The 14,811-nt window shown below is 36.9% G+C and overlaps 1 protein-coding gene across 1 annotated transcript; it reads left to right on the top strand.

The window, feature by feature from the left end:
* Positions 1 to 4,322: 4,322 nt before the first annotated feature.
* On the top strand, positions 4,323 to 4,835 carry LOC142321242 (uncharacterized). Its single transcript, XM_075359240.1, has one exon. The coding sequence runs from the start codon at positions 4,323 to 4,325 to the stop codon at positions 4,833 to 4,835; it is 513 nt and encodes a 170-aa protein (XP_075215355.1).
* The last annotated feature ends 9,976 nt before the right edge of the window (positions 4,836 to 14,811 follow it).

Here is a 14,811-nt window from a genome sequence, read left to right as displayed (position 1 = left end):
GAATTCATTATATTAAAAAAAAAAATACATCAAATCAAAGCGGTTATAAACATGTCTAAAATAATAAAACAGTAGTTATGTATTATCGATATTTTGTAGGAACTAGAACAAATCTACTAATGGTTGTCGATTTTTTTGTCGTGAAGGAGTTGGAAAATGGAAAAATTCAAATAACAAAACAGTTTTAAATTTGTGGTGGAAAGAGAAACAATTTTAGTATAAAAAACAAATGATTATATGGGTTGCATGAAAAGAGTAAAATATTTTTAGCTTGAAAATGTTTTGTGTGGGAGGCGGTTTCAATGATAGACAGTGAATGGGTTGAACGTCTTCAAAGTTACATGATGCAACGGCGTACTTTATAGAAATCTAAATAAGTAAAAATAAAGTTTTTATACTTGTGGGTGTATTTAAAAAAAATTGCGTTTTTCAATTAGATTCTGTTCTGAATGTTAAAAAACAATAGCGTACCAGTTAAACTTACACGAAGTCTAACCAATTTAATTAGCATGGAGTTTAATCGTGCGGAGTAATATCTCTCCACTACATTAATAATTTAATAAAACTAATATCTTTTTGTTTTTACAAACTTATGGATAACTTAAAAACGAGAAAAACAAAATATTTCTCTTTCTGACCGATTGAAATAGGTATTTAAAGTAAACAATAAATTCGATTTTTTCATTCAGTTATTCAATTAAAGGAATGTTCAAGTAATTTTCATTATTAATTTTTTGTTGATGAACAGAGATCATTAAATTCGACTACAACAAATACAGACTGCAGTTCATTATATTCCTCAGTTTTGTATTCAAGAATTGAACAGAAAATCATTTTCTCGTTTGAAAAAAGACTTTTAAAGTTATTACAACCGTTTTATACCGATAAATATTTTACATATTATAAGGAAACCACCGAGTATTTACCCGTAAATAATAATTCTGAATTAAAAATTTTATTTGGTTACAAATAGTTAATTAAAATTAAAAACGAGTGATTTAAATGTGTTCTTTAAGCTGAGCACCCAATTAGAAGATATTTTATTGCAGTGTAATAATGGAAATAGAGATTGCATTCATAATTTCAGCTTTTTTTATAACAAAGTATACTCCATACTCGGAATAAAATCAATAATCCAAATCAACATGAATTGCATGTATAGTTATTGTTTCCTTGTACGAAGTAAAGGAAGTATTGTGATGGCAAACAATTTCAGTTTTCATATTTCAAACAAAATATTCATTTTAACCATTCCTGAATTCATTTTGACTAGTTCCGGCGTGACGTCTGTACGTACGTGTGTATATCGTATAGCTCAAAAATGATTAACCGTAGGATGTTAAAATTTTGGATTTAGGACTGTAGTCCTAAATCTAGTTGTGCATCTCACCTTTTCATTGAAATCGATTGGGCCAAAAGTATCAAAAAATCCCAAATTTCAAAAATATTTGGATTTTGAATTTTGATACTTATTTTCCAAACTTTTGGTTCCAAACTTATTCCCAGATAAAATTTTAATTAATGAAATATTTTGATCTTAGAAGGGGAAGGCACATCGGTTCAAATCCGACTAAATCTCCTTTTTTTAAATTAAAATATATTAATTTATTAATATATTTATTATTAACTCAAGATTGTAAAACAAGTTTTACGATAAATAATATTTCAATAACAATAAAAAAAAAATATGAAAAAAAATATCAGAAGTTATTACCGAGATAAAATTTTATGTACTTTTGATTTAAAAAACAAAATGTGTATATGTAATTTAATAGACGTACAAGGAAGTCATGTGATGTCCACTCAGTTTTTTTATAACAAAGCTTATCGTTACGAAGTTTTAAAAAATTTTAAAAAAAGTTACAAAAATTCACGTTAGAAAGTTCTATTAATAACAAAAACTATACAATTTTTTTTAAATTCATTTTAATATTTAAAAATTAGTTTATTTAAACTATTTTAACAAAATATTTAATTTACTGGAAATTAACAAACAATTTTCCTGGAGTATGTGAGACAGATATGGTAGAACTATCAGGATTGTATGCATGGCTTGACATTAAGCTAATTCAAAATCCTAATTCAAGATCCTTATAATATAAATTACATAAATTTCTTTACCAGCTTTTTTTACAGGAACGACAAGTGATGTATACCTTTCCTAGAAATCGAGTAAGTGTACTCGTACCGTACGGACGTGTTGTTGTGCTGCTCCGCAATTATAATATTTTTGGACTGGTTTTTCCGGCTTTTTCTTGGAGACGGACAATATGTATTGTTAGGTGAGTGTTTTCTGGATGTGTTTTGAAATTTTTACGATTTTTGGATAACGGACGGAATTTTTTATTGTGATTTTTGTCGTTTCAACCTTATTGTCACAGGCAATAAGGATTATAGTGGAGCGTCTCTTCGCTGTACGTGGTTATTCGGTTATCTCCAGCTGATAACAGATAAAATATCAGTAAGTAGTAATATAATTAATATAAATGTTATTTACGATAATTGATTACATCGGTCAAGGACTTAGGAAATTTTCTAATACTTCCTACTTTGTATAGGAAATTTTACTGAGTGCTACGAAGCGAATTTAGTAGGGGGAATTCCTTTTCCTTCATAACTCCTGCAATAGTTACCCTATCCAAATACTTCCTTGATATAAATCCCGATCACAAAAATCCTCAACTTCTGACCCCCCCTTCCACCCAAAGAATTTTATTAAAATTTTGGGAGGATACATTTTACCCCCCTCGACCACTCGCTGGACTCGGAATTGTCTTCTGAGTTCAGTGCCGCACCATGAGAAGGCGTGGGTCACTTCCTTTGGAAAGTACATTCTCCCAAAGTAGTGGCACGACGAAATCGTCTGTAGTCAAGAAAATGGACATCAAAGGGAAAAAGAGAGCCCGTCAGGACTCCTCTGAAGAAGAGGATGGGTCGCCCTACTCATTTGGCAGTCTGGTTCACCAGCTTGGACAAGCGATTAATGCCCTGAAAAAGCATACGGGGTCAGGTTTGACTAGATATATAACAGTCCACGAGCAGGAGCTGAGGAGAATACACGAGGGCTTAACTGATCTGTCTGATGTACCCCTTCCCGTAGAGGTTAACACGCAGTCCAGCCAGACTGATCCTGCTTTTGATACGGATCAGACAGAAATCTTAAATTTTGATCTGTCTGATGATGAATTAATTGAGTTACTCCCGCGCAGGTGGTCTGCGTGGGCAATGAACAAGGCGAAAGTCGTTACTCTTCCGACAGACGGGGATACATGTCAATTTGTTGACATCAGTAAATCGAAGAGAGCGGCCGCAGAGAAGATCCAAGCAGGCATGATCGCATTAGACTCCACCAACATTAATGGAGAGTTTCCAAATGGAGGCTACTAAGAAAAATAAATTTACTATTTTCTTCGATTCCGAAAAAGGGGAAAAGCTTGCGGCCAGATGCATTATAAATGCATTAAGAAAGGTACAAGTCAGTGTACGCAAAGTGACCTATATTCTACCAACTGGTGAATATGGCAATATTTTGAGAAAAATACTTATTTATTTACATAGAACCAACGAGGAACCTGCAACATTGGTAGTACCCGGGAAATCAGACTCAAACCGTGGGCGATCTAGGTCTGCTTCGGCTCGTCGCTCGACGCCTCCGGTTGAGGGAAGCAAGATAGTTGTTATCAAGGGACAGGGTAAGTCTTATGCGGATTTGCTCCGTACCATGAAGGGCAAAATAAACAAGGAAGAAGCTGGAGAAGTTCTTTCTCTAAGAAAAGGAAGAAACAACAAATTAGAGGTCAGGATCAAGGATGCCGAGCAAGCAGCTCAATTTACTACGGTGCTTAAGGACAGAGCGGCAGACCTTCAAGTGAACGTAAGAACTAGGGTTGATAGAAGAGCGGTTGTGCATATAAAGGACTTAGAAGAAGACAGGTCAGAGCGTGATATTAGTGAGGCGATAGTTGCAGTTATTGGTGCCGCTGAAACGTTCCGGATCACCTCGGTAAGAAACGCTTACGGTAATACACGTAATGCTACAGTCATCACAAATCATAGGGCAGCACTAAAATTGATTTCGAATAAACTTAGAGTTGGCTGGGTGCACTGCCGCTCATACATCAGAACGGATCCTGTCAAATGTCATAAATGTTAGGCGCTGGGACACACCAGTTTTGAGTGCAGAGGTCCTGATAGGTCGGCTTTGTGCTACAACTGTGGGGGTACAGGCCACCTTATACGTGATTGTAAAGCGGCGTCCAAATGCCTCGATTGTAATGGGACTGACCATCGCACCGGAGGCGTAAAGTGCGGCAAAGTCAGAAATGATTAGTATAATATTGTCCGATGCCAACAGGAGTATTCTGTTCCATGATTTAGTGGGAGAGATTGCCAGGGAATTGAATGTTGACATCGTGATTACTACTGAGCCGAACTTGGGTACCGCTGCTCGTCATGACTGGCTGGCTGATGCTGTTGGTGATGTCGCTATAACAAACATCAGTAATAGGATCGGATGGCAGTTGCATCATAGAGGAGAGGGGATTTTAGCGATTATTTTGCCGAATTTTGTCCTTGTGGCTGGATACGTGAGTCCTAATATTGGAATTGCTGAGTATGAACTTTACATTGACGAAATACAACGGGTCATCTTACAGTCACCGAAAAGAGCCGTGGTTATGGGTGATTTTAACTGCAAGGCCAGGATTGCTGGTAGTAGTTATACTAACAGAAGAGGACAAATCTTTACAGAAATGATGATGGCGACTGATATGATCTGTCTAAATAACGACTCTTATACATTTGAAGCCAGAGGTCATAGATCTGACATTGGTTGACAATAGTTGGGATCCTTCGCTCTATCAATGGAGAGTTTTGAGGCCAGAAACTGGTAGTGATCACTTTGCCACGATATTTTCTTTTGACGGTATACGACCGGTGATCGGGAGAACATCAAAGCCGCCGAGATTGTCTAAAAGACAGGTAGAAGTAGTGGTTGATAAAGTTGCTCGCAAGCTCATGGATGGCAGAGAGGTTACGCCTTTTGTTCTGCAGGAATTAATAGTCACGGAGATGGCGAGGATTCCCCAAAATATCAGGGGGTATCAACCCGCTTACTGGTGTACTGCGGAGATTGCGGACCAAAGACGGATTCTGCAGTACTGGCGAAGGAGAAAATTTAGACTCCGTAGAAGAGGCGGTGCTGTGTATGAGCATGCTCTAAATATGTTTGCTGATGCCAGGCGGTTACTAAATTAAATTATAAAATCTAGCAAGAGAGCACGTTGGAAGGAGTTATGGTTGGAGCTGGACTCGGACCCGTGGGGACGTCCTTTTCAGATCGTCATGGGAAGACTGGGTAGACGTTTGGCTATCCTTACGGCTGAGTCTGCTGGTATACAATTAAGAACACTTTTTCCGGTAGCTGAATCGGGTCTATCGGAGCTGGTTGAATGCGATGCAGGTCGATTCACACAACATGAAGTCACCTTGGCGGTATCTAGACTCAGGAATAAAAAGAGTCCGGGTCCAGACTGTATTCCTGCTGCGATCCTCAAGGGACTTATGATGAAAGCCCCTTGGGAAATGACAGATGTGGCAAGTTATTGCTTGCAGAACAGGACCTTCCCTGATTGTTGGAGGGAGTCGCGCACTGTGTTCTTGCCCAAGAAGATTGCTGATGCAGAAGTGATTGGTTACCGCCCGTTGAGCCTCATAAACAATATGGGGAAAGTGGCTGAGAGATTGATCGCAGAAAGGTTACTGCTTGAGTTAGAGAGAGGCGGGGGTACGCATAACAACCAGTATGGGTTCAGGCAAGGCAGATCAACGCTTCAGGCGATTGAAAAGATAACTAGCTGGGCTATAACAGTCAAGGCTGGAACATGGTGCACCAGGAAGATTCCTTTACTGGTTATGCTCGACATTAGAAATGCTTTTGGGACTGTCCAGTGGGACTCCATCATGGCGGCTTTAGTCAGAAAGCGAATAAGCCCTTACATTAGGAGACAGATCTCCGAATACCTGTCTGAAATATTGACTACGGTTAGCAGGCTTGATGGTGACATACGATACCAAGTTCATGGTGGTGTCCCCCAGGGGTCAGTACTGGGACCATTACTTTGGTTACTGGTCATTGATGATGTATTATGACTACAGCTACCTGAAGAGACGGAAATAGTGGCCTATGCTGATGATTTAGCGATACTTACCTCTGCGAGATCAGAAGATGTCCTCGAACAAAGGGGCAATGATACTCTAGAGATCGTAAATAACTGGCTAACCGACAAAGGATTAACACTTTCAGTAGATAAAAGTCAATATATTATGTTGGCGGGAAGGAGACGGCTGCGAGATCTTGAACTATAGATAGGGGAACATAGGCTTGAACGTGTCAATCAGGCTAAATATCTGGGAGTGATAATTGATAAAGCCTTGAGCTTTAGTGCTCATATAGTATGTAGATGCGAGAGAGTCGAAGGATTACTACAAGCCCTCATAAGGCTATTAGCTGGCCGAGATGCCCCAAGATCGTCTAAACGCCGGGTTATTATTTCAGCTGTGACATCTGCTTTATTGTATGCTGCCCCGGTATGGAGTAGAGCACTAGGTACAATGAGAAATGTTAGACAACTTCAAAGCCTCCATAGGCGGACTCTTCTGAGGGTAGCTTGTGGTTGTCGTACGGTTGCCAATGAAACTGTGTGCGTGGTTACATCAGTTCCACCTATCGAGTTACAAGTTTTAGAACGGTTGTATAGGTTTCAAGGGATTGGCAAGCAAGAGGCTATTAATACCACAAGACAGAAGTGGCGAGAAAGATGGACACACCTACAAGGATCTGTATGGACTAAAAAACTGATTACGAATTTGGATATGTGGCTTGATCGTGCTTATGGGGAGGTTGGATATTATACAACTCAAATGCTTACTGGGCACGGCTGTTTTGAGGAATATCTCTTCCGTTTTGGCCGGAGAAGATCCTCCATTTGTATGTATTGTCCGGCAGTTGATACGGCCGAGCACACCTTATTTTATTGCCCATATTGGACTGAACGCAGAAGAGCTGCTGATATTCGGGGCCTCAATGCCGATGTATTTCTGGGATTTTTGCTGACTTCGTCTGACAACTGGAGGAAATTTGAGGACTTCGCACGTCTGGTCATAAGAGAAAAAGATGAGGAAGCCAGGCGAAGAGGCTATTAGGAGCCTTCTGTTTTTTCTTCTGGAGAGGTATTAGATGACAATTGTTGGTTGTTAGTGTGTGGGGTCAATATCAAGACCGGGACCCGGCCTCGAGGTCGGGGTCCGTAACGGCATAGCCGGGGCGGGCTCCCCGGCTGCGGGGTTTGAGGCAGGCATACTAAAAGACCGAGACCCGGTCCCTGGGGCGGGGCTGGCGACAGCTTTGCTGGACCTGGCTACCTACGTGGGGATTGGAAGCAAGCAAGCAATGAAAGTAATGAAAGATCCGACCGGGGGCCCGACCAGCCGTACTGGAATTATAGCCGGTAGGCGGGAAGTATAGCCCCCTTAGAGTATAAGGACACTCTCCCAGACCGAGTATACTTAAATGGATAACCGGTTTGGGGGAAAAGGGAAAAAAAAAGAAATCATGTTCGCTCGGTAAACTCTCGCGGCATATTGTAGTCTGAGGGATTGCATTATTTGTACTTACAACCAAATCAAACTTGAGTATCATCAATCTTCACCTTGGTGGGTGACTTCGTATTTAATCATCACGAGCACATCACTGTGAGCCTCAGAACAAGACCTGTTCAAAATACTAAGTATGCTTGCCTGCTGTGGGAAGTATTAATGAACTCCCCATGAATCCAGTCGGTTTTGGCGAGAACAAACGACGATTTTCAAGGATGGTCTTAATTCGGTTGTTAGCCCAACCTGTTCCTCACTGCTGACGTCCGGCTTCAGTGAATTTACTGTATGTGGCGAAACCTCTCTCCAGGTAGCAGTAAGTTATTGACAGTTGATCCAGGGCTGAGACTTCTAATTTCTTGATCCAAATCTACACTATGGCGGCGAATTTTGGCCGGTCAGTAAAGACATAAGACGAACCGAGAAGAGAAGAACATTAGCCGGGTTCGTTAGTACAATCTTCTGCCTGCCCTAAGGAATAAGAATCATCCCTATCCTTTGAGCTCAAACCTCAATCAGCTGACACTAGACATTGTGACGACTTATACACGTCTTTGAGGATTATGATAGCAGAAATTCTGGTCAAAGTTCACACATGAATCAATGGCTAGTAATGCAGCTCATCCTCCTGTTTCACAAATATTCTCTCTTGAATGAGCCTTAAGTTCGGGTTGTTGCTCGGTTGGTGGTCAGTCAACCGTTTAGAAAAGCTCATGTGGATACCACATGACTTCCTTGTATGCCTATCAAATTGCATATGCATATTTTTTTACAATCAGAGGTTAATAATTATTAATTAATCAATATATTTAAATTAGAAAAAAAGAAAGTTAAAAAAAAGGAGATGAAGTCAGAGTCGAACCGATGTGCCTTTCCCTTGTAATATCCAAATATTTCATTAATTAAAATGCTATTTGACCATAACTCTGGAACCAATGAAAATAAGTAACTCTTATGATATATCGTTGAAAATCTCTCAGTGAGAACTGCAGTTAAGAAAAAGTCCAAAATACAAATTCTTTTGAATTTTACATTTTTTTGGACATCTTTGGTCCAGTCGATTGCAATTAAAAGGGAAGGTGCACAACTAGATGTTATAACAGTTCTAAATCCAAAATTCTACGGCTGATCGTTTTTGAGTTATGCGAGGTACATAAGTACGTACGTACAAACCTTACGCTGAAACTAGTCAAAATGGATTCTGGGATGGTCAAATTGGATATTTCCGTTGAAATCTGAAAACCAAAATTTTTCCCGATCTCAATACTTTTACTTCGTATAAGAAATTAAAAATTATCTACGATGTTATTTGTCCGGTTTATTAATACAGATTTGAATACGGATCGGTCAATACGGATTTGAATACTAGATCGTGGTTCCCGGTGTTCTTTGGTGGTTGGGTTTCAATTAACCACACTTCTCAAGAGTGGTCGACCTGAGACTGTACTTCATTCACATTGATACATATCATCCTCATTCATCCTCTGAAGTACTACCTTACGGTGGTTCCGGAGGCTAAACAGAGAAAACAGAGTAACCCAATAATATTACTATTTATATTTTTAAATTGTTACATATTTGTCAAAAAATTAATATTAATATATGTAATTAAAAAAAGAAACAACTTTTAGAAAGAACTTTTTAAGTGAAAAAGATGTGGATTATCGTGTGGAAAAAATCATTTCCCGTTTGATATGGAACTGTGAATTAAATTTTGTTTATTTCGTTCATGTATATGTCGATAAATTTAAGGAAATGATTAAAACTTTGATAAATCGGTTTATGAAATTAATAAATCAGTATTTAATTTAAGTGTAGTAGCCCACCAATTTTATAAATGACAATAAAATATTAAAATAAAAAGCTGTTCTACCGAAAAATTATTACAAAAATATATATATTATTTTTACTTTAGAAATTTTAATAAGTAGTTTCTTATAATTAATTTCCATAGCTGAGTACAGCTAAACTAGGAAGAGAAGAGGAGAATCAAGAAGCTAGAAAGAGAAATACTGAAGATACTCAAATCAGGAACTCGCAGCTACTTGACTGAAGACGATCATCGAACAGCTCAAGGAAGGGACAAAAGCCTGTTTGAGAAGCAGAAATGAATAGTGTTGTAGCGGTGAGGTGGTGGTACTGAAAGTGGAATGTCGGGAGGGTTGGTACCCCTGCGGATCGGTGAGTGGATGATAAAGCCGGAGGAGTCCCAGGCTGCGGACGTTGTGCTCGTTGAGTAAACCTTTGTTCAGTCTCAACCTCAACTCTCCTTCACAACGCAAACAATTTTCTGACATTTAGGGCATCCTAGAGAGTACCTTTCTATTCAATCACTAACCTTCATCAGTAGTATGCAAAGTGAAATAGATACTTAATAAAATATGTACGTAGTATATATTTATTACGTATGTACTAATTTCTGTAAAGATAACAGCAATTTAAATGATTCCTTCAGTGATATCGTATGTGTAGATATTTATATTTATATAGATATTAATATTTGTATAGACATTATTTAGATCTTCCCTTCATTACTATAAATTTTTTCCATTATCCTTGATTCCTTTCTCCTCTGTGACATTCAGCGAGTTTTTATAATACGCTCAACTAAAGGTCGTAAAGATCACGTGAGTTATTGAATCCTTGTTGTTTGTGCAGTTTTTGGAGTGCGGCTTTACCATAAAACTTAAATGAGAAACTATTTAGTATTCGCTGACTGTATAAGAAACACAAACTGGGACGGAGATGGTTGTAGAATCAAACCACACCTACACTTTGATTGCCATATTTCTCAGCTACTCTTTCTTTCCATCTGTTAATCATAAGATCAAGGTTGACTGGATGGTTAACAAAATTTAATTTTTCTGAATCATGTTTGTACCAAACAACCTTTGGATTATTACACGACTGACCAAAAAGGAGTGTAATGTATTCAGGGTGCATGTATGTTTGTTCCACCGTAGAATCTCAACGGCTGAACCGATTTAGATGTATGACCTCGTGTTGGATTCCTTACGTTACCGTAAATGTCATAGGCTCATATATATATATATATATATATATATAGAGCAGTGTAGATTTGTCGGTTGAAGCACGAACTTTAATGAATTAATGAACTGTAACTGTTTGCCTCTATCACTGTGTGAGCTGGGTTTAAAATAAATGATTCGAATCAATAGAGTGAAAAAATATTACAAAAATAATTAAATTCTCGTTAAATAAAATTAAATAATACTAAATTAAAAAAGATTCATGTTTAATAATAATGAGTTACCCCGTAGGGAGTGCGTGTGAGACTAGAGTGATGAGGTGATGCGAGCACCTTCTGCGAGGCTGACCAATCATCACTATCAACTGGTAACAAACGGGGCGCTGTTTTGGGAGATGCAATGGGGTGTTCTTGTAATATATCTGCAAAAACTAGTCCAATTTTCAAGATTCAAACGCGGTATTTGCCAGTATAATATAACGTGACGGAACCAACTATACGAGAACAAGAATTAACTAATATACTAAGAAATGAACCTTATTTGACAGTCGTATTTTTCAATTTTTAATATTTACATCTTGTAAAGTCAGTGTTTTACTACTGACCTTATTAGATTTTAATGCGTCAATTTAAATAGAATTAGTTTCTTTGTTTTGAGAATTTTTTGAACTATATTTCCTTATAGTACTGAAATGTTGTCATTAGAAAACTGGTAAAAAGTTCCAGGGTTGAACTCCGGTCAGGCATGGGATTATTCATGGGCTAAATAATTATATTTTGTATTGTATTTTTACATAACCTCAAGCTTATTTCGTGAATAATTATTATTATTAGTTGCTAATTCTCGATTTAATAAGCCGAAATAAAACATTTTTAATTTTAATTTGTTAACTTTAGAGTGATGTTAAAAAGTTGAATGTTTGTGAAATTTTAGAGAATTAAAGAATCATTTTTTATTGACGTGACAACGTCTTATAAATCGATGAACGCCGGCAGCACGCACGAAAAATTGTCCCGTTCCGCCTGCCTGTCAAAAAATCATAAAATATTTTCTTAACTATTTATAAACAATAAATAACAACAGTAATAATAATTGCAAAATAAATTTTACTATCCTAATTCATTCATTCAATATCGTAGCAGATCTTAAAACAACTATTCTCGATAAAAATAAATCGTTACTGAAAATACTATGGATTCACATTAGTGAATCCATAGTAATTACCCTAATAATAATAATAAATAAAACACAATAGAAAATAACAAAAGTATAAATAATGAGGGTTTAAAACCCTCATTATTTATACTTTTCATTATTCAATTACTTTACTTTTATATTTTTTCATTATTTATTCTTTTGAAGGATAAAAATAATGTGGGCTTGCTTTCATTTAGAATCGTAAACATGATTTTTTTTCGGCCTTGTAATTACAACTAAACATACATATAGGCAAAACACGTGAGTCAAATCAAATGGTAAACAATAAAGGTCAAAATTAGAAGAAACAATAATGGCCAAAATTAGAAGAATTTTGAATCCTATATTTCCTCCTTAGCGATTTATTGATTTTGAAGCTAACTTCTCTTTTGTTATTGTGTCAAGGAAGGTTAGTTTCATATTACGATAATTTGTTTCGTAAACTGGATATAATATATAACTAATAAACAAATAAATTTAATTTATATTTAAGCTTCCAGCTCTCGTATTGAGTGAATTTACATATGGATATTATAGATCTTAATGAAAATTTTGAGTGTGTGCAATCTTTAAAAGATGCCGAAACCGATCTAAACCAATTTTAATTGGAAAGAAACGTTGTCACGCTCAAATCTCGTGCAAAACGTATTTTTTTAAAGATTATTTTTATAATTTAGGAGTTTTGTGATGAAAATTAAATAAAAATGAAAAAAAACACAAATATGAACAAGTAATGATGATTCTTACAATTTGTTTTTTTCATTGTATGTTTTTTATACTCAAATTGTAGCCGAATAAAATGTAAATATTAATAACAACTTATTCGTAGAATCAGAGCGGATTTTAAAAAATCTAAATATTTTCATATTAGTTGGATACAAAGTGAGCAGAAGCTAAATCAACTTCAAAAGTTGATTTGTGAAAAAATTTCCCAATTTTATTTCACAACTTTTAAAATGTATAAAGAGAAGTAAATAAATACTTTGCTTAAAATGTAAATATGACATGACGTAAACATACTTTTCTATCAATATCACAATTTAATAGATTTCATTTTAATGAAGGTGTCTAGTTAATCTATCTATTGTTTTCATGTTAACTTGTTAGAGTCGAATTGTAAAATATACGTATGAAAATTTAGTTATGTAGATATGAAAAAATAAAATGTAAAAAGTACATAATACACAAGCTATAGGTCACTAATATGTCCAGTTTTTATCTTTCCCAGTTGCAGTATTATGATGAAGAAGGATTATTATTACTATTATTATTAGTTTTATTTGAAACTTCTGCTCTTTACAAGCTTAATCCTCTTTCAATATTTGTTTTCACTATAACCTGTTCTCATTTGAAGTCATGCAGCCTGTCACATTACACCAAATTTCTCAATCATTCATCTATCTCGTGGTCAATCTTCATTTTATTTTATGAAAAAAAAAATCATGTGAACAGCTTTCAGATGAGGAAGTGAATTTTACCTACATGAAATTTTTTTCTACTTTATATTCTCAATTAGTATTTTCAAAGCATGTGATCTTATTTTCTGTTCATTTGCACTGCTGATACAAATTTTATGCGAGTAGATGGTGACTCAAAGTCACCATCTACTCGCACAAAATTAGGTCAAAACTAATGTTAGAGGTCAAAAACTATCCATTATAAAATTGAGGTATGTTATTTTTCAGGTAAATGCAAGCAATTTTACAACATTTTTATTAATTTTCATTAAATATATATTAAATTAATATAACAAAAAATCACGTCTTTATTGGCGCATTTTAAATTTACAAATTTTTATAATAGTAATCAAAAATGATCCTAATACAACAGAAATAAAATTTTATTGTCAAGACAAGAAAATCTCTTATTAATAACTAAATCATCTTGGATGTCTTTATGTATGAATCAACAACCTAGTTCTTAGTTTCATGGAATTATGCCATCCAAGCTTTTCTAGGTTACCTTAAGATTTCTATCTCAACAAAACTAATTTTTAATATTCTATTATGACATCATATTTCAAAACCTCAATCGTTTTATCGGATGACACAGTTGCAACGCTTGGTTATGCAGTCCCCCAAGAGAGCTATTATTTTGGGGGACTTCAACTGTAGGACAGTGGCGGCGGGCGCTGGGACCACGAATAACAGAGGAAGTGCCCTGGAGACTTCCTTGCAGCTACCGGTACCACATGCCTGAACGACGGAACTCCAACTTATCGAGCGAGGGGCCATGAATCCATCCTCGATCTGGTGATCGTGGATGGGAGAATGGTCACTGATAGAACCGAATTCCGAGTTTTGGAAGAGGAGACCGGGAATGATCACCTTGCGGTCTCCTTGATAATACACGTCTGTTCGGCGACCCCTGCTGTACGGAACCCGGCAAGAAGACTCACTAGCATACAGGTGAACATAATTGTGGAGAGAGCTGCACGCAAAATCTCCGACGGCAGAAGGTTGGATCCAGAGGTCCTCCAAGAAATAATCTCAAACGAAATTTCCAGCATACCGGAAACGGAGCATAGATACCACCCTGTGTACTGGTGGAACCAGGAGATCGCCGAACAAAGAATCATACTTCAGCGAAATAAACGAACGGCCCAAAGATTACGAGCTAGACAGGGATCTGAGGCTCAGATTGAACAAACTATGGAGGCCTATAAGACGGCTCGGAAAACGTTGAACTACCTGATTAAGAACGCCAAGAGATCTAAGTGGAGGGAACTGTGTGGTGAGCTCGATGCTAACCCGTGGGGGCGAGCCTTCCAAATAGTAATGAAGCGATTGGGGAGGCGAGTGCCTGCGCTGAATGAGGACGAAGCGGCGCGCAAGATGTCCGTACTTTTCCCACGGGAGGAGGAGATAAGACGGGAGGCAGTCTTGTGCGAACGTGGCAGGTTCGCACAGGATGAGGTGATTGCCGCAATTAACAAGTTAAATAACAAAAAGGGTCCGGGCCCAGATGGAGT

Source organism: Lycorma delicatula, chromosome 3, assembly GCF_047948215.1.
Source record: "Lycorma delicatula isolate Av1 chromosome 3, ASM4794821v1, whole genome shotgun sequence".
In the NCBI taxonomy this organism is placed as follows: Eukaryota; Metazoa; Arthropoda; class Insecta; order Hemiptera; family Fulgoridae; genus Lycorma; species Lycorma delicatula.
Note: the sequence above shows the minus strand (reverse complement) of the source record. Positions and strands in the feature narration are given on the sequence as shown.